This window comes from Actinia tenebrosa, unplaced genomic scaffold (assembly GCF_029948245.1).
Source record: "Actinia tenebrosa isolate PJP-AT-01 unplaced genomic scaffold, QUT_ActTen_1.0 PGA_scaffold5__44_contigs__length_20552954, whole genome shotgun sequence".
NCBI lineage: Eukaryota > Metazoa > Cnidaria > Anthozoa > Actiniaria > Actiniidae > Actinia > Actinia tenebrosa.
This window is the reverse complement of record NW_028292582.1, coordinates 12,372,521-12,391,955: the sequence shown is the minus strand read 5'-3', so window position 1 is coordinate 12,391,955 and position 19,435 is coordinate 12,372,521. Positions and strand designations below refer to the sequence as shown.

The window sequence follows — 19,435 nt, the reverse complement described above, 5'->3', positions numbered from 1 at the left end:
ATGCTAAATAAAATAAAAAATAAAAAAAATAAAAACTATTAGATTCACTGGGACATCGGGGAGTACGGAACTTGTACTTCTGGATCGTGTTTAGCCATGTAAAATTAAGCTACCGAAGAGGAACATACGTCTCAACTGGGTACAGAACGTAGTTTCTCACTGTTTATATATTCGCGTGGCGGAAGACCGCTGAGCATAGTAGCTGGAACGTTGAATCAGGAATATTCTGATTTACACGAGATAGAATTAAGTTTCCCAGAGGAAAAAGACTCTATTGTAGTGTCTCCTGTCACGGCTGCCATCACGTGATGGTGCAAAGTCTGTATTGCTTATAATGCAAAAGTAAGCAACATGGCTTACATGAGGGAAAGGATAGGAAAGCGAATATGCTTTTGTACAAAAAGGTGCGTATTGCTGAATATAATTGTTGGCTTATTGGTGCTCTTTGTTGGAATTCAAATTCGTATTGATTTACAAGAAGCGTCCTTGTTTCGCAAGGTTAAACTTGTAAAAAATAGCTGGTTTGAAAGGCAATACGTTGGAAGCTGGATACAGAATAAATTATTGTCTTACAAATGGGAAAGTTACGTCGATACTTACTGCAAAAAAAGAAAGAGTTTAGCCATGGGAAAAAGCTACACTATGGAAGATTACTTACAGTGGACTCAAAAGATTGGCGAACAGTTAGGTTTTCAAGACGGACACTCGATCTTTGACAATGGTTGTGGCTGTGGAGCATTTCTTTCGGCTTTTAACCTAACTTACAAAAATGTAAAAGCCGGCGGTCTTGATCTCAGTACCGGGGCAATAAAGTTTACAAGAGAGATATTTCCTGAAATGAAGGACAACTTCAAAGTAGGGACAGTTGAGGATCTCTCTTTCGTCCAAGATGCTTCGTATGATCATTCAATGACTTTTGGCACCTTTCCTTACGTAAGTCCCGAGAAACAATGCAAAGCTGTGAAAGAAATGCTTCGAATCGTCAAACCTGGAGGATCTTTGTACATCGGCCACAATCTCGAGTCAGATTGCAAAGACAAGACCCATATTGGGATTTTTACGCTATCATTGTGCTTTTGGAACGAGCAATGCTTAAAGGATCATGATGATATAAAAGAGATTTATTATGTCAAAGAAAGAGATCTGTTTGGAGTTTCAAGGTATTGTCCTGAGAAAGGTGCTGTCTTTATTCACAAGAAGGGCGACAAGGCGGTCAAAGTACCTGAACATAGCTATAGCTATACCTGTAATAGTAAATACCCTCCTTCTGGTAGAGGGTCACTAGAAGTCACTAATCCCGTGACATAGAGGCGGTGGTTTTACTTGGCCAGTGAAACAAATACTCAATAAAAAGAATTCTAAAGATGCCATGCGTGTATCCCAATACGGGTCAACAATCTAAAGTTGGGGGCGACATTGAATATTTCCCAGGGGAGTGCGGGGGCCGATGTAATATTCACGTGTTGATTGCAGTACACTGATTGGCTAATTCAAAGCTTTTAATATTCATGATTCTGTAACTGATATTCATGAGTTCTGAAACTGATATTCATGATTCTGTAACTGATATTCATGCATGAGTTCTGTAACTGATATTCATGAGTTGATATAGATTTCATTAAAATCAGTTACACAACTGGGTTTCTTTAGTCCCCGTCCCACACGTACCCGCAAATTTTTGTATCCGCAATTTTTTTTTTTTTTACGGATACGGGTTGAGTCCACACGTGTCCGGAAATTTTGGTGTCCGTATACGCAAATTTTACGAAAACGGATACGTGTGGACGGTGAAAACGATTCGAATACGCTGCATGTGGACGCAAACATTTTCGTATCCGCAAAAATAATTTGCGTATACAAAAATTCCGGATACGTGTTAGCCTGCGTGCAGCCGACCTTTAACTGAGAGAAAAGTCCGGCTGCACGCAGGCTAGGTTTCTTGTGTTAAGATATGAAACCTGAGACGCTAATAACATATCGAATTTAGGGTAATCGTATTAACAGTAACTTGATAGACTAGCAGATTAACGTAAACGTAACTTGAGAGCAGCTTGAAATTCAAATGTGACGTATAATAATAATAATAACAGTACTTGTATAGCGCATTCTGCTACCTCAATGCGCTGTGGAGATAAAAACGAAAAATAATAAATAGTTCAGTCCAGCAAACAGGTTCAAAAGTTTTAAATTAAGTAGGCTGATTGAAAGAGTACAGTTTTCAGTAATGACTTAAATTCGGGAAGGCTGTCAGATTTCCTGATAGTGTCCGGTAGTGAGTTCCATAGTGTAGGACCAGCAACTGAGAAAGCACGGTCGCCATAATTTGAAGTGAAGGTACGAGGAACAGACAGTAGGCTTTGTTTAGATGATCTCAGTGAGCGTACAGGCTTGTGTTCTTGTAGGAGCGCGGAGACATAAGCAGGAGCAGAACCATGAAGAGCCTTGAAGGTAATCAGCAACAATTTGAAGATTATTCGCTCTTTAATCGGTAGCCAGTGGAGCTCTCGTAGAACTGGGCTGATGTGTTCAGTAGTTTTCGTTCTTGTGACAATCCTTGCAGCAGTATTTTGGATCCTCTGTAGTTTCTTGATTTGGTAGTCAGGAAGACCATAAAGAATACTATTACAGTGGTCAAGTTTTGACGATACAAAAGCGTGTATAAGACGTTCAGTCTCGGTCTTTCCACGTATGAGTTAGGCGTGCGTTACACTAATACGTCACGTTAATTTGCTATCAAGTTACTGGTAGTACAATTTCGAATTTCAACACAGGAAACCCAGAGTATTTTGTTGATCTATTTGTTCATGTACAGCCGGGCTCACTGTGATTCTTATAGCAAAAGACGCGCGCCTTGTCACGGCTAATCCTGTTATAAAATCGTTTAAAAAAATGAAAACACTAACGTTTAAAGACGTAAAAACAAAAATAAATTCAACAAGATGCAATCTACCGCAGTTATACTAGTAATTGGCGCGTTGCTGGTCAAAATAAGCGCCAATGGAATTCGATTCGAAACGGGCGAATAAGAGAAAGTTATATTAGGGGAGAGGTCAAAGCAATGGTCCAAAATTGGGACCCGATTTTACGAATTAAGGTGGTGGGTACCGGTATATACCTCCTCCCCCCTCAGAGACCTGTTTAAATGCTCGATACTGGGGGTCTGTAGTGGCAATTTCTATACACAAATATGTTTTTAGCATACATTCAGACAGACAGTCCATTCATTTCTGTGATTTGGCTTTTAGTTTTGGAGATATTTGGGGACAAAATCTAAGATTTCACTTCCAGAGGTGGTGGGTACCAGGTAACACCACCCCTCCCCCTTAAATCGGGTCCTGTGAGATGACAATTGTTTTGCCCTCAATAGGAGAAGGGGTTGGGGAGAGAAAATAGAAAAAAGGGAAAGAGATGTGGCAAAGCAGGAAGGGAAACAAATACAATTAAAATTTAACTATTTATTTATTCTAATTCTATACAACTCCTAAAATTAACTATTTACTATGAACTATTTACGAATGACAAGGGTTTGTACAGATAACTTATATTTTAGCCTATGTACAATTGCTTTGCAACCCTTCCCCCTATAGGGAGGGTCTACTCTCTCTCTCTATATATCAATCTTGAAAGCAGATATTAGAGTTATCCTCTATTGCCTTCAAACAATAGTCCCTTTCACAGTTCCCTGCGCCATCTTGAAAGGTAGCTGTGACTTTGCATTGAAGTGAAATGATAAGTGAGCTTGCAATGATAGAGACCTTCTTCACATCTATATCACTGCAAGCTCACTATTCTTCTCACTTAAATGCAAAGGCAAGGCTACCTTTTAAGATGGCCAAGGGAAATGTGAAGGGGTCGATATATTTGGGTCAATATAATGAAATGTCTGACCTAATTAAATGAAACAACTGTTTGAAAGCAATCTAGTGGAACTCTGATATCTGCTATTATAAATTTTATACAATTTAGAAAATAAAAGCCCATCTTTATGAGTGGTTAAATAAAGCATTCTATCATGTGAGCATAATTGCTGGACTGAAATAGCCTGCATGGAATAAAATTGATTGTCTTATAAAACTTTTCTTTCTATTTACAAATAAAGGTGATTGGAAATCTTCCTTGTTCAGTGCATAAATCCAGATTGATAGTCTCTGATGTTTCAACTGCTAGATTTTGAAAGTCCGGAACTCCTGAATCCATTCCATTCCATTCCTAATTTTTATGGAAGACTTTTGGAAGTCCTTTAGCAAATGTGCATTTCCAAAAACCCTTCGAGTGTTGTGATTTGGGGAATACCCATCACTTCGAAGCTGACTTTTTCAGTATCTTGGACTTTGGCTTCGTGTATTTCCTTTGATGACTTTCCTACGTCGCCGTTTGATTCAACAGCTTGAACGGCTTTGGGGGCGGATTTGACTGATGCCTTCGTGTTTGCAACAGTATTGACCATCTTTTCGCTATTTGTCTTCTCTGTGAAAAAAGTATATGAGAAAATATAAGCTTATTATTCTGAACTATCGCCTAAATAACAGCTTTCTTGTTAAAAAGACCTCAAACAAGTAGACTTTATTCTGTTGACTAGTTGACTATCAAAACATTGTAACGCAACGAGGCATCAAATATCGAAACACCGAGCAGAATCTTAAACTAATTTCGAAAAATGTGGACTTATTTTTACTCTGGTGGGTCTACAATAAATCTCACAAACGTAAGCTTTATAAAATGGAAAAATAATACTAACAATGTTGAGAGAAAGACGATATTCAAAGCTTATAGTTAGGACCTAAATGTAGCTAGTAGAGAACGTAAAACAAAAAATAACAAACCTTAATGGATTCCTTGTTTGTTTGTATGAAAAGATTGCTACAAATCGAAGGATTTAAAATAGCTTTTAGATTTTTCAGGGTTTTTCTTCGGATCCTCAGAGCAGAATAACTAACTGCGCTTTTCACTTCTAAAGTATGATCCACTCGCATGAACTCAAAGGGTATGTGTTTATATTATTGGCCAACCGTCGTGTTGGCACGTGAGAATCACTAGCTGATCCCGTGATAATGTCACGTTCGGTGTTTTTCCCCTGAATTTCTCCAGATGATAATACACAGTAAAGTAGAATATTTGAAATATCGATAAAAGGAAGAACTTTCTGAAGCTTTTTAGCAAAAGAAAATTCTTGTTAAATGTAGTAGACGTGATAGAGTTAAATTTGATGACGAAGGTCGGACAGTGGTGACATGACTTTTATATCAACATGTACATAAAACAAAGGTCAATAAATCTGGGCCCGATGTGGGGAAAAGATTTCACGTTTATGTGAAATCTGAAAATTTTTCATAACTGTTCCAACTGTAGTCCAACTGAAAACCACCTATTTTCTTTGCCTACTACCGTACAAGCCCGTACAAGCAGGTCTATAGAGTTTTTATTAGTAGTCGTGATGACTTCGAGGTCCTTCGACGTTGCGTGTCACTGCATTCCAGGCAACATTACGTGTCTTTGCCCGAGGAATAAATTTGTTTGACAAAGCATTTGCCAGGTGATACAGCAATTAGGACACGAAGTCCCCTACGAGGCTACATACCATCTCATTTTGGAATATTTTGGAAGAATTTTGGAGGATTTTTACTGTATTAACTTTTAAATCTCCCCCCCCCCCCCCCCCCACCCCCTCCCCCGGTGCTTACTGAACCACGTCAAGTAATTTTCTAATTATATTTGGATATTATTCCTTCCAACTAATATGATTTGGCGTGAAGTAGTAGGGGAAGTAGGGAAAGTTCAATGCACACGAAAGAAATCGAGGAATGAAGTAAAATGAGAAGGAAGTCATTGGAAAATTGTAAGAATTAAGCGTAGCGCATTCTACCATGAAACTCCGAGCTACAAGGCCGTCTTCTCGCTCGAGCACAAGTACCCGATGTAGCATGATATTCCGGAAAACGTCGTGCCAAAATGAAAGTGTTCAATAATTATCTTTGATTTTACATTATCAAATTAGTTACCCAAAGTATTTCAATGCTTAAAAATAAAAATTGGATAAGAGAATAATTTCATTACATACCTTGGTTCGTTGGCTGTCTTGCTCTCTGTAAATCAGACATTTTTATGGAATCCTCTTAGGAAAACAAAATTGAACAATTTTTCCTCTTCAACAAAATGGGCGTTACATGTAACAGCCAGTCACGAGACGCGTCTTGGGCTTGAGTACCTGCTAGTTTTGATGCAAATATAGCGTCCAAAATGTCGTGGATGTTTCAGCCAAATCAAACGACGAACTCCGAGATCAATTTCCGGTAACCCTAATAAACTTAATGACGGAAACGCCGAAAGACGTTTGGTTGCTACATCCTCCCCTCCCCTAATGTATCGATAGGATCAAAGCGTAACAAAAGCCTGATTTTCAAAAGCTAGACGTCATTTCCTGTCTCAAGCCCGAATGTTTATCGGCTGAATCACTAGTTTCAAGTTTTATTGGTCGATTTGAATCAGATAACAAGAATCAAAGACTCAAAATTATCAGTTTCAAAACCAAGCAATTGCAAAGTTCCGAGCAAAGAGTTGTACACACGCAAAGGAAAGCCATCGAAAATGGCAACTTTCACCACGAAAGAAGGATATTTTCACCTTTGTATATAAACCGATACTTATTTTTCCCTTTCCCCTATTTTTTGCCTCATTTCATATTGACCGGCAGCCGAAACGAATATTTAAAAAATTATTTAGTTACAAAAATTAGTGAATGTAAACTTTTGCTGTAAAAATGGCCCAAAATGACCTGTTTTGCATCCTTCTTAAATAATACATGTTTTTTGAAAAGGTGTGAAAATGGACCAAAATCGGCCAAAACCATAGGCTATAGTAGTTCCTCATTGCATTTTTTCATGGCCGAAGTTGCTGCTGACTGCTGTTAAGTTGCAGTAGCCGTTGCTTTTGTTGTTTTGGCTGCTGCTGCTGTATTTGCTGTTGTAGTTGCTGATGTTGTTGTTGTCATTGTAGATGTTGCCGTCTGTTGCTGCTGTTGCAACTGTTTTTGCAACAGTGCCACAGTGCTGTCGTCAGTGGTTGCTGCTGTTGCAGTTATCGTTGTTATTTGCTGTTGGTATTTTACTGTCTCTGCCGCAATGTACAATATATTGATAGTATTTAGCTCAGTTTGAATACTATTTACAAATACCCTTACTTGTTTCTTGTCACCAGTCCGAGTATCCCATAAACGGATAAGCCTCAAAGTCACAGAGTTTTTCTCCTTTGGCGTAATGTAACGATTTAAAGCATTTATCGCAGAAGAACGAAGGGTCTTCACTAGCCAATATATCGTTTTTCGTAACCCATCTAAAACGAAGTAAAAAGACATTTTAATGAGGGGAAAAGTCTTCTAGTCTGTTAGGATTTGTATTACCGCAAGCCCCTAAAGTTCCGGACACACGGTGCAACATTGCACGCAACATGTCACGCAACAGGACTGTTGCAGAGTGTCTCCCCAACGCAAATGCAACAGATCTGAAGTTGAATCGTACTCTACTCTTGCAACATTGCGCGCAACAAATTTCATCGTGTGAACAAGGCTGCAACATTACCTGCAACATTTTGAAATTTCCAGACAATCAGCTTGCACCAACTTTATACTAGTAACTGCTGACCAAATATCTTAGCATTGCAGGCTGACACAAGCGATGTTGCGTGATTTTGTTGCAAAGTGTGTCACCCGGATTCAAATTTGTTGCTTGCAATGTTGCACCGTGTGTCTGCGCCTTAAACAGACGTCAGTCTAACATCGTCACGCAACGCTTACCTCCCCACAAAAGTTGCGTGACGACCATAAAAATGTCTCGGAAGAAGTAGTATTAGTCTAAACCTACTAATGGCTTATTTTTCTCTCTGCCCAAATTGATTTCGAGTAACATTAACTACGAAGATAAATTATTTACTTACTCTGCAGTATAGATGTTACACACACGACATCGCCGCCGCCTGCACCGATGTTTGAACACTTGTAAAGGGTAGTCCATTGCATTCTTGCTGTCATCTACATGAAGTAATCTGTTAAAACAAAAACAGCTTCTGTTATGCCATTTCAAATGGCACATCTCTTCACCAAAAACTAGCCAATTCATGGTACCGACTCTCCTTAGTTACTGCTGCTGTCTTTTACTCCGACGAAGGACTAGCGTCCGAAACGTCAGTAAGTTTTTTCATCTTTTCACGGTGTAGAATTTACCCTTTTATTATTACTGTTTCATTAGAAACACCGATGCAGCTCACACTAGTTTTTAGCTAGTTATCTCTTCTTATGTCCAACAAGCTCTCAGAATTGAAAAACTTTGATTGTGGAAATTTGATTTATTAATTAGTGTGATTGCTTACTGTCGTGTTAAAATAAAATAAGATTGCCTTATAATCCTTCAATTACTTTAACACTGTGTCGTTGTTTGTGGGGCAAGGTTTTTACTCCACTGGGAAAACTGCTGCAACAGTAAGTAGTTAGCTATTGACTGAGTCAGAAACTTGAATTCCAGTATGCCCTGAAGAAAGGGGTGATTTTTGCGGTGGGATGGGAACACCAGGAAAATATATATGAAGTACAGAAGTGAACCAGTAAATAACTCCACCATTATCATCCACATCATCCTCATTCTTATCATCACAACCATCACTAGCACCACCACCACCACCACCATGACCTACCACCACCACCATTATCATCACCATCATCATCATCACCATCCTCATCACAATAATCATCCCCATCATCATCATTACCATCCCCATCATCATCACCATCATCATCACCATCATTACCATAACCATCATAACCATCATCATCACAATTATCATCACCATCACCACCACCATCACCATCATTACCATCACCATCATTACCATTACCATCACCATCACCATCATTACCATCATCATCATCAACATCACTATCACCATCATCATTAGTTTGTCAACTTCTCTGACACATACCTCAGATCAGTAAAAATTATGAGGTGTTCACAGTTGCCTTGGTGACAGTAAAGATAAGGATAGCCTAATCTGATTGTGAGCTCTCCAAACACTGACTCATCCATTGACTTTGTTTGTGCTTCCTTTAGCTTGGTACTCCAGTCCTCATCACTGTCCTTGGCCCAGTCAGTGATTATCCTGGTAAAAATCAAGTGTGATATTAAAAACTCAGAGAGACGTTTTGTGCACAGCCCTTGATTGAGCTTCCTATAAAAAGACAACTTAAAATGCTGTTTCTCAAAATTGGAAAATGGTATTAGCTGCTTAGAGGTTGAGGGAAGAACTGGATCCAGGTGTCATTGCAGCGCATTTTGGACCGGTGCCTATTTCATAAAACGTTTTCGTTTTATTTCCTAAAACAACCCCAAAATTCACTGCAAAGCCTACTCAACCCAGTTTTTAAGCCTGAATAATAAGCCTGAAGCGAGATGACGTTTTACTCCCGACTCTATACCATAATAGTTTTTAAAATTCTTTCATATTAAAATTTTTGATTCCTTAGAGGATACAGGAACAATGGTCATAATTAAAGAACAAAAGCAGTGTGAAAAGGATTATGGTCTAGAGACAGGGGTAAAACGTCATCATGTTTCAGGCTTATTACACAGGTGTCTTGTGCCATTATCTGTAACAGCTGGGTTCCCAAAGACTAGATTTGTCTTTCTATCAGTCATCAATCATCAGTTAAGTCAGTTAATCAAATTATAGTGGCTTCAGTTAAAAGTAAATTTGGTGACCAATTTGAATAACTATTGTTCTGGACTGACAAGTTTTGTGTTCATGTGGAAACACAGAAGTGTTTTCCCATGTAACAGAGAGTATATGGTCTCCATATTTTGATTCTGTGTATGAAGTAATATTTTAAGAAATGGAAAATTTGTTTTAGCTACTGCAGTAAAATATATACATTTTTGTTCTGTACTGATTAATACTGTAACACTTTCATACTTAGTCACTGGAGAAAACTAGTATGTGAAATGCCTTGGGGGTGCAGGGGGTGCGAACAAACCACCCCTCCCCAAAGCATTTCCTAAAACACTTCAACAAATAACAAAAACTTTATGGTTACTGTCATTCTATTCTAACCGTTGACATTCAAGTTTGTTTTTTTTATTTTTTTTATTTGTGTAAATATACTTTTATTTCTTCTTTCTCCTTCATCTGTTTCATCTCCTTAAATAGCTTTTATAGACTTTCAATACATGTAACTCGAATTCTATTGTTTTCGATTCATAATCTGATTGGTTGACAAACTCAAGTGTTCACTTTTAGAGAAGAGGAGTAAATGTTCTCACAGAGTTCTTTCTATAACGCATCCCCACCCCCCTTCTCTGTTGACCTGTAGACCTACCTGCTGTAATCTCTAGAAAGACCATCCCTCATGTCATTATAAAACACATTTTCAATATAAAAGAATCCAGATTTACAAATATCCTGTAATTGGAAAAAGAACAAAATAAATTCCCAGAAACACCAAATCATTTAACACAATTTTCTCCTGATCGATGCTATAAACATTCATTATTCCAAAGTAACATACCTTGCATTTTGCCACTTGTAAAAGGTTTGGGTTGTCACTATGGTCACCTGGAACAACATGGTCTGATGCACAGTAAATTTTGTCTCGCAGTGAGGTAAGTTTCTATTTACAAATTAAATTAGTTTGGTCATCAAGCTATTTTTCTCTGAAAAAATTCAGGCTCCAGGCAGAACGTGACCTTCTCTTTGACAAACTGAGCTATATACTGAGCTACTTACTATTCATGGTTGTGAGCAAAGCAGTAGAATAATATTTTTCGCCTGGTCACTTATTGACAGAGACCTTTCCTAACACCTTAGACAATTATTCATGTCTCTATCATTGCAAGGTCACCGTTGTCCTTGCTTCGATACACAGGAATGATTATCTTTCAAGATGGTGCAGGGAACTGTGAAGGGGACTATCGATTGTTGAAAGATTTGAGAAGATGTGAGGCTAGCATTGAAATTCAAAAGAAATGGCAAAAATTCCATCAAGAAAAGGTGAGATTTATTTTGTTTTCATGTTAGTCTTGCATCCACAATAATTTTTAGAAGGGTTCATTCAAAAGTAAAAATTAAATAATAGGGTTAATCGTGACATACAAATAAAATGTGCATAGCAATTTATGTTAGGTATAAGCAGTCTACGAGTAATTTTAACCCACCTGATGTGATAGAACGAGAAATTCTTGAACTTTGTTTAACTAATAATGTAAAAATAAAAATAAGCATATATAAATATAATATTTATTTATGAATAATAGGAAAGCAAAGAAATGAAATAGAGAAATAATTAAGAAAGTTGAAGGGTAAGGTTGATGGCCTGATGTTACCAGTGGAGGGGGGAGGGAAAAAGAAAGGAATTAATGGAAGAGCGAAGGAACGAAAGAAGGAAATGAAGAAAAGAATAAAGGAAGGAAGGAAGGAAGAAAGAAAGGAAGGAAGGAAGGAAGGAAGGAAGGAAGGAAGGAAGGAAGGAAGGAAGGAAGGAAGGAAGGAAGGAAGGGAGGGAGGGGGAAGGGAAGGAGGGAAGGAGGGAGGGAGGGAGGGAGGGAGGAAGGAAGGAAGAAACAAAATTAGTAATGAAGAAAAAATGAAGAAAGCAACAAAAACAATAATAATTTTTACCATTTTAGGATGATAAATTGCAATGGAAGAAGAACTTCTGTTTCTTCTATAGCTTTATGCTCTTCTGCTCCTTTGCGAGTTACGGATTCCTAATGAAAAGTGACTATCACTATCATGCAACTAAAAATTTGTTATTTATCCTTATTTTCAACTTCTGTAACCCACCTTAGCACCCAACATCACCCTATTTACTCTTCTGTCTTCTAGCCTGTTTTTTCTATCAACTTTGGTATGCCAGAATCAAAAAACTCAAATACATAAAGACATCACAGGGAAAAAACCCGGATTCTCAAATTGGGAATTGTTGGGAATTTCCTTGAATTCCCAATTCGAACATGCACCAACGTTGGGATTTATTGTTGGGAATTTCCTTCTAATACCCAATAGGAAAACAAAATTCCCAACAAACTAACATTGGGAATCAGTGCCACGTTCCCAATTTTGTTCTCTCTGGGAATTGGATGGGAATTCACTGGGAATTCAAGGAAATTCCCAACAAATTCCCAATTTGGGAATCCGGTTTTTTTTCCTGTGCATGTATCAAACTTACCTTTACAAAATAATTTACTTCTTTTCTAAAATGAGTGATTTTGCCTTTTCTTTCCTTTAACAGCCTAGTGCAGAAATATAATGATAAACAAGCTAAAAGAGAATATGTATGGATGGGATGGGATGAATGGATAGCAGGTGGGAGAGTTAGAGGATGGATGGGTAAAAAGGATGGATAGATGATTGGTCAATGAATAGATGGTTGGATGGATGAATGGATGGATAAATTGGTGGGAGGATGGATGGGCGGGTAAGTGACTGGATCGATGGATGGATGGGTGGATGGATGAATGGGTAGGTGGATGGAAGGGTACTTACTAGAGGGATGGATGAATGGGTTGGTGGTTGTGTGTACAAGTGAATGGATGGCTGGATGGATGAGTGGATAAAGGGGATTGTAAAGTAAAGAAATGAATGGATGGATGGATAATTGCTGGATGGATGAATGGGTGGATGGATGGATGAATGGGTAGAGGAACAGATGAAGGCTAAAGATATGGATAGATTGATAGAAGTAAAAATTTATAATTATTGGTAAAAGGTTCGAAAGTTGGTTAAGCACCAGCTGATTCAAAGCAGTTGGTGTGAAGATCATTCATCACCAGACATATACCACATGTTATACATTCATAATGTAAAGCGCATTGAAATTATTTGAAATGCCCTATATGAGAAACTCCCATTATTATTATTATTATTATTATTATTATTATTATTATTATTATTATATTTCTATTTCCATGTTTTACCTTAAAGAAGAGAGGTCCGTATCAGGTGGGATATCATTATTGTAAATATCAACAGAGTCTAAATCACTTGGTTCAGCTGGACCCTGTCACAAACAAGTTTTTTCATTAGAACTATGCAAAATAGATAAAGAATGGTGTAATGGATTGAGCAGCTGTTAGTTGGGAGAGCCTGGAAGTGCCTATCAGTGATGGCCGTGAGAAAGACAGTTCTGCTGGACCCTGCCAGAAGGAAGTTCTTTCTAATAAAGCTATGCAATTTTGATAGGTACAACCATACAAAATAGATAAAGGAGTTGTACTGGAGTGAGCACCTGTTAGTTGGAAGAGCCTGTGAGGAACTATTAATGATGGCCATGAGAGAGACTAAACGAGAGTATGGGTAATATACCCCTTGCATATGACCCCAAAGAAGCTCAGTTTGGAGGACAAAACAAAATCTCACGAGAATTGGAAACCTATTGTTATGTCCTTTAAATTGAGCTGCACTCCGAAGTATTGCAAGGTGTCTATTGACTAAAAACAAATTAATTAATATATTAGTTATAAAGAAAATACCTTCAAGTTAGCTGGACTGTGGTAACAGATTCCAAGAAAATGAATTCCAAGGTAAATCGTGGACAAAAGAAAGACAAACAAACAAACAAATATTAAATATCAAAAATAAGAAATAGAACCAGAAAAAAGTAATAAAGTTAAAGTTATATAAGTTTAATGATTTTAAACAACTAACAATTAAGCTTAAATCAAGTATTGAATTTAACATTATGTATATGAGTTAAAGACTATAACATCATGCTCAAAGAAAAAATGTATTTTGAATGAAACTAAGAATTTTTAAGCTTACCTGCAAACTTCATCCAACTCTGCAACAGTTTCAGGAGAAACCCCCATCGCTTCTGCAAGCTCACTATGTGTTGGCTCATGTTTCTTCATTTCAATATCTTCCTCTGACAGCTCATTCGAGAGATATTCTTTAAAACTTTTGACACTTATTAATGAAGAAAAATCACTATTTTCCTTCCCTCTTGTCGCTCGTGCCGTTCTTACCGCCATTTTGAAAATAGTACTGAGTCTATCAGGAAATTTGATTGGTTGCTTTAATCTGAGGGTTGGTGTTGACCAATAGGATGCTTCGTTATATAGTATAAGCTAAGACCCCTGGGATCGATATTTTCGTGCGTCTTGATAAATAAAAACCTGCACATCACCAAGGAAGTATTATTTTATATGTTTCGGGAGGCATTTTGCTGTATTTCTTCGAGTTTAAAATCTGGCCAGTTTATTTTACTAGAACCTTAACAAAAGAAGAAGGTTTTGACGTTTAGTTTTGAGGTGAAAATGGGCTCGCCCACCTACAACTGGCAGGCCGAGAAAACCTGTGTTAAAGACAGGATAGCTTTTCTATTTAACAACGAAATTCTCAGTGATGTTTACTTCCTTGTGGGTAAAGGACCTCAAAGACGACGTATTCCAGCACATAAGTTCATCCTTTCAGTAGGCAGTGCTGTTTTCGATGCCATGTTTAATGGAGGAATCGCGACACAGTCAGACGAAGTCGAACTCCCCGACGTTGAACCGTCGTCTTTCTTGGCTCTTCTTCGCTTTTTGTACACAGATGACGTTCAAATTGGACCTGAAACTGTCATGACGACTCTTTATACTGCTAAAAAATACGCAGTTCCTACACTAGAGAAGGCTTGTGTGGATTTTTTAAAGACAAATCTCAGTCCTGATAATGCTTTCATGTTGCTTAGTCAGGCTCGCTTGTTCGATGAACCCCAACTCGCAGCGCTATGCCTAGATTGTATTGATAAAAATACTGTGGAAGCTGTTAATGCAGAAGGCTTTACTGACATTGACTATGATACCCTTAACGTGGTTTTACAGCGAGATACGTTAAATATTCGAGAAAGTCAGCTATTTACAGCTGTAGTACGCTGGTCTGAGCACGAGTGTCAAAGAAGACGACTTCAAACCACAGCTGAAAACAAAAGGTACTGTAAGAAAAATCTTACTAAAATAATTCATAGACCATCTCAAGACTTCAAAACCCTGAAAATGTGTTGATAAAATCTTTTACTTTCAAATATTCCGTAATTTGTTACAATATTTTTCTTTGTAATGTTGTATCACGTGATCTTGTGTGACTAAAAATATTTTGACCTCGCTGTAAGGAGGTCATCAGTTAAATTTACGGATAAAACTTCGAGAATAATCTAAAGCAGTTTTTTGAATTGGAGGGGCATAGATTTTAAAAGTATTGCAGAGTGATTGTTGATTGTGATGCTATAGTCATAGTGATGGCGATGTTGACGATGCTATGTTCTCCTGAATTTCACAACTGTCCATATCACAATTTCTGAATGTTTTTGTGTTGCTTGTCAGCATTTACCCTTAACAGGGCCTTGCTGTCAGTAATTTATTAGAGCAGTATGTGGTTCGTTGCTAGTGTGTGGCTCTCATGTTGCAGTTTCAAGGGCATGTTACTTGCTGAAATTTACCCCCTAACAGGGAAGATGACAGGGATGTTATGGTGCTGGTGATGTTGATGATGATGTTGGTAATGGCTAATGAAGATGTTGATAGTGATGATAGTGGTGATGGTAGCGATGATGAAGGAGGTGATAATGATTATAGTGTTGATAGTGGTAGTGAGAGTCACGATGAACATAATGGTGGTAATGGAGGTTCTTATGTTGGTGATTATGATATAACAATAGGATATTCCTCTTTTACAGGTCAGTCTTGTCAAAAGCACTCTATCAAATCCGTTTCCCCATGATGACAGTAGAGGAATTTGCATCATCTCCTGCCGTCCATTCCAATATCCTTACAGACAAAGAAGTGGTTTCACTTTTTCTTCACTTCACTCTTAACCCAAAACCCTCAGTCGACTTCATGGACAAACCTCGCTGCTGCTTGACTGGCAGAGAGAAGGTCATATCTCGATTCACGAAAGTTGAGTGCCGCTGGGGATACAGTGGGACTAGTGATAGGATACGGTTCACATGTAGCCACAGAATATTTGTCGTTGGGCTAGGTATGTATGGATCGATAAATGGTCCCAGTGACTTTCAAGTTACAATGCAACTCATAGAAAGTGAAACTGCAAAAATTTGTGGACATAATGACACAGCATTCAACAGTGATGGCTCAGAGAATACATTCCGTGTGATGTTCAAAGAGCCAGTTGAAGTCCTCCCTAATGTCAGTTACACAGCCGCTGCTACCGTGAGGGGATCAGACTCACACTATGGAACTTGTGGGCAGAAGCGTGTGGTGCATGACCTTGATGGGCGAGAGAAAATTGTGTTTAATTTTTATTATGCGACAGGGAATAACAATGGAACATCAGTTGAAGATGGACAAATACCTGAGATTATATTTTACACTTGATATATCACTGGGGATATATTAAAAAATATACAACACCTAATTTCATAATTACATAACCAACACAGCCTTAGTCATTTAGGCTTTTGGCCTCTGCCAATCAAACAGTACTAACAAAAACCAATGGAAATTTGATTGACAGAAGTCAATTACCCAGACATCTCAAGTTATAGCTAGTTGTCTGGGTGGTATAATTGTTATAAAAATGAGTATGGCATGTAAATTTCATATTTACAGTAACTTGTATATACGTACTGTATGTACACGTACCATCCTGGCATAATAAGAGATTGTCACACGTTAAGAACTTGTTATTGTTTTCATTCATGAGTTTCTATTTCATATCACGAAACCCATATCACAAACAAGTGAGTCTATGAGCGAGTTGGTGATATGATATGGACAACAAGTGATAAAAGTTTAAGATTTCCGGCTCATAACGCATAATAATTTGTTTATAATTACACATTTTAGGGTCAATACAATAACACTGCTCACAGTTTCCATTTTACCATTCACACTTCACTTTTTATTCACTCCAGCTTTCATGCGGATATTTAAGCTTAAGCTTTTCAAAATCTATGACGGCAATGTCAACTGAGTCTGGGGTCTTCAAAGTCTGTCTTCCCTGTGGATGAGTTGACTTTACTGACAATCTTGTGAAAAGTGAAATCTCCAATGAACAGAACCCCAAAGAGAAATTATTTACACTTCCAGTTGATGTCGCCGTCGTAGATTTTGAAAAGCTTAAGGTCGCTATTGAACCCAAATGTGTAGCCTTGGGGGGTTGGGGAGGGGCCACTACACAGGTTTAAAGATATAAAAATTAAATACTTATAAATTACAAAATAATTAGCCATTATAGTAGCATAGAGGGAGGTGATTTGGGGGGAAGGGGTAAACAATTGAATTTGTAATATGTTCCTCAGTCTTTGGTTAGCTGTATTTGGCATCTTCGATAGCTGTCATATTTGACAGCTGTCAATTATACACCTATTTCAATGAGCATTGTCATCACCCATGGTGATAGGCAATATGCAAGAAGCCATTGGAGATAGGTCATTCCAAGATTGAAGAATAGCTGGAATGACTTGTGTTTCTGCTCCTTATTCTCGTCAAAAACATGGATCTTAGTGTTGAGACTGTTTCAATGTTCTTTATGACGTATTGCCTTTGACGATGACAGCGTTTATTGAAATAGCTATATAAAAAGATGATATATAAGATGCTTTGTCTGGCTGCTTTGTTGTTAAGACAGAGCTAGGCCTCTAGATTGGGTGTAATGTTTTCTTATTTCAAACCACGTCATTCCCTTGAGTATCATTTTTTTGTTTAAAAGTTGTGCATGAGACAATGCATGAACATACAGCTGTACATCAAACTCAAACAAATAATCTTATTCTCAAGAGGATGAGACTTCTAAGGCTGATCTGAAATGGGAGAACATTACACCCAATCTTTAACAGCTTCTGGGGAGGGGGGTACTCCTCTATATTCGCTATATGGAATGGTACCGCCAAATGGGGTGAGGTTTTCAGCGATTCTACTCTGGAACAGGGTATGAATTTTAGTGATTTTACTCTGGAACAGGGTCAGGGTTCAGAGGGCTCAGCAGCACATCCGTCCTCCACCCAGGATTAACCTTAGTAGCTATAGCACTATACTATATAGTCAGAAACTGAACCATGAAGACAGAACTAAAAGCCTAAACTCTCCCAGGGTAATCCATTTTAAACCAGATCAATCTCATAAAACTCTTGCACTAAGCTTCTCGGGCTCAAAACAATGAAAAATAATAATTGTGGAAAAAGATTTCAATCGATCTCAAGTAAAAGAAATAAATAAGCTTTGCTTTATTTTAACTTTTGGTATATATTTGTTTTTTCTTCCACCAGCCTGAGAAACAGACATCCTTTAGCTCCCCAACTGCATTCCCTAGCTCGTGAAGGAACTGATTTGTGCAGTGAAAGGAACGTTTGTGTTCTCACGCTATATTCTCCCCCTTGTTTTCTCCACTTCTCATTCATTCACTAAATTCAATTTTCAAAATAAAAGCAGGTCAGCAGCAAATCACCCCACTAGTTTGAGATGCTATGAACCTGCTTGAGCTCATCATTAAAAAAAAAACGATATTTCTAATTTTTTTTTTTTTTTTTTTTTTCTTTTTCTTACCTTTCTCTTTTCCCACTTTTCAATTAATGAGCTCTTGAGCCTTTGGCAATGTTATATGGTCAGCGGATTCCCCTATTAGTTCCAGGGGTATTATCGTATTTCCACTCTGAAATTTTGAATTCCCACCAGAATTCCAGTACATCGTATTTTCGCTCATTTTTCAAATTTCCAATTTCGTTTTTTTTTGTTTTCCCAGTTTTTATTCGTGAAGTTTTAAATTGTATAATGGTCAGCGGATTCTCAACTAGTGCCAGTCTTTATAACCGTGCGCCAGCTCATCATTCGAAAAGAAACGAGAAAAAATGGATGAACTGGAATCATACAGCGATAATCTGTTTAATAAAAGACAACTGGGTCCGATCGGCTCTACAGCGTAAGTATAAATGTCTTACAATCTTCTTTCTCGAAAACCTTGCTCTCCTTATCGAATTTTACGTGTATTGAGGTATAAATCAATCGTCAATGGAAAAACTATTTGACGCTATAAAGTTTCAGTTTTCTATTTGTCGTCTCTGATTAAGATGTTAACTGTGCTTCACCATATTTTCTGTGATGTTAGGAATTTTTGTTATATATATGAGTGTGTGCACAGATTACATATCGTTAAGATGTAGATATTTTGTAGGAAGCATTATTATGCATTGTTTCTAAGTATCTATTAATTTACGTGAATGAGTGAGAAACATGCCTAGAATTTGATTATTAAATTTATAAATTGTTAATAAATATTTGTTTAATTTATATCACTTAACTGTGAAATAACATATACTGCTCAATGTGTAGGATAGTTCAAATAGACACAAAAGAAAGCAATGGATAATCAGATCTACTGACTTCTACTAAAGCTACTGTTGATGGTTGTCACAGCCACATGTTGGAGGTATTTTAGAAAAGATTAGTTATTTTCTCTCTTGTAT

The 19,435-nt window shown here is 37.6% G+C and overlaps 3 protein-coding genes across 3 annotated transcripts; 2 read left to right on the top strand and 1 right to left on the bottom strand.

Moving 5' to 3' along the window:
- Positions 1-294: 294 nt before the first annotated feature.
- On the top strand, positions 295-3,037 carry LOC148906567 (uncharacterized). Its single transcript, XM_089037432.1, has one exon. The coding sequence runs from the start codon at positions 352-354 to the stop codon at positions 1,306-1,308; it is 957 nt and encodes a 318-aa protein (XP_088893558.1). The 5' UTR covers positions 295-351; the 3' UTR covers positions 1,309-3,037.
- Positions 3,038-3,440: 403 nt separating this feature from the next.
- LOC116293987 (snRNA-activating protein complex subunit 3) lies at positions 3,441-14,034 on the bottom strand. Its single transcript, XM_031701496.2, is given in 13 exon segments — positions 3,441-4,467; positions 6,059-7,329; positions 7,930-8,037; positions 8,968-9,144; positions 10,358-10,440; positions 10,547-10,648; positions 11,193-11,231; positions 11,656-11,684; positions 11,687-11,744; positions 12,206-12,269; positions 12,954-13,036; positions 13,509-13,524; positions 13,798-14,034. Coding segments are annotated over 12 exon segments (1,110 nt in total). The 5' UTR covers positions 14,007-14,034; the 3' UTR covers positions 3,441-4,467; positions 6,059-7,187.
- Positions 14,035-14,119: 85 nt separating this feature from the next.
- Positions 14,120-18,208, top strand: LOC116293977 (BTB/POZ domain-containing protein 2). The gene is made up of 2 exons (XM_031701485.2): positions 14,120-14,947; positions 15,692-18,208. The coding sequence occupies exons 1-2, from the start codon at positions 14,292-14,294 to the stop codon at positions 16,347-16,349; spliced, it is 1,314 nt and encodes a 437-aa protein (XP_031557345.1). The 5' UTR covers positions 14,120-14,291; the 3' UTR covers positions 16,350-18,208.
- Positions 18,209-19,435: the final 1,227 nt, after the last annotated feature.

Excerpts from the sequence above, each read along its gene's own strand:
- LOC148906567 (XM_089037432.1), top strand. The coding sequence starts at position 352 with ATGGCTTACATGAGGGAAAGGATAGGAAAGCGAATATGCTTTTGTACA.
- LOC116293977 (XM_031701485.2), top strand. The coding sequence starts at position 14,292 with ATGGGCTCGCCCACCTACAACTGGCAGGCCGAGAAAACCTGTGTTAAA. Across the intron at positions 14,948-15,691 it reads ACCACAGCTGAAAACAAAAG|GTCAGTCTTGTCAAAAGCAC; the intron begins GTACTGTAAGAA and ends CCTCTTTTACAG.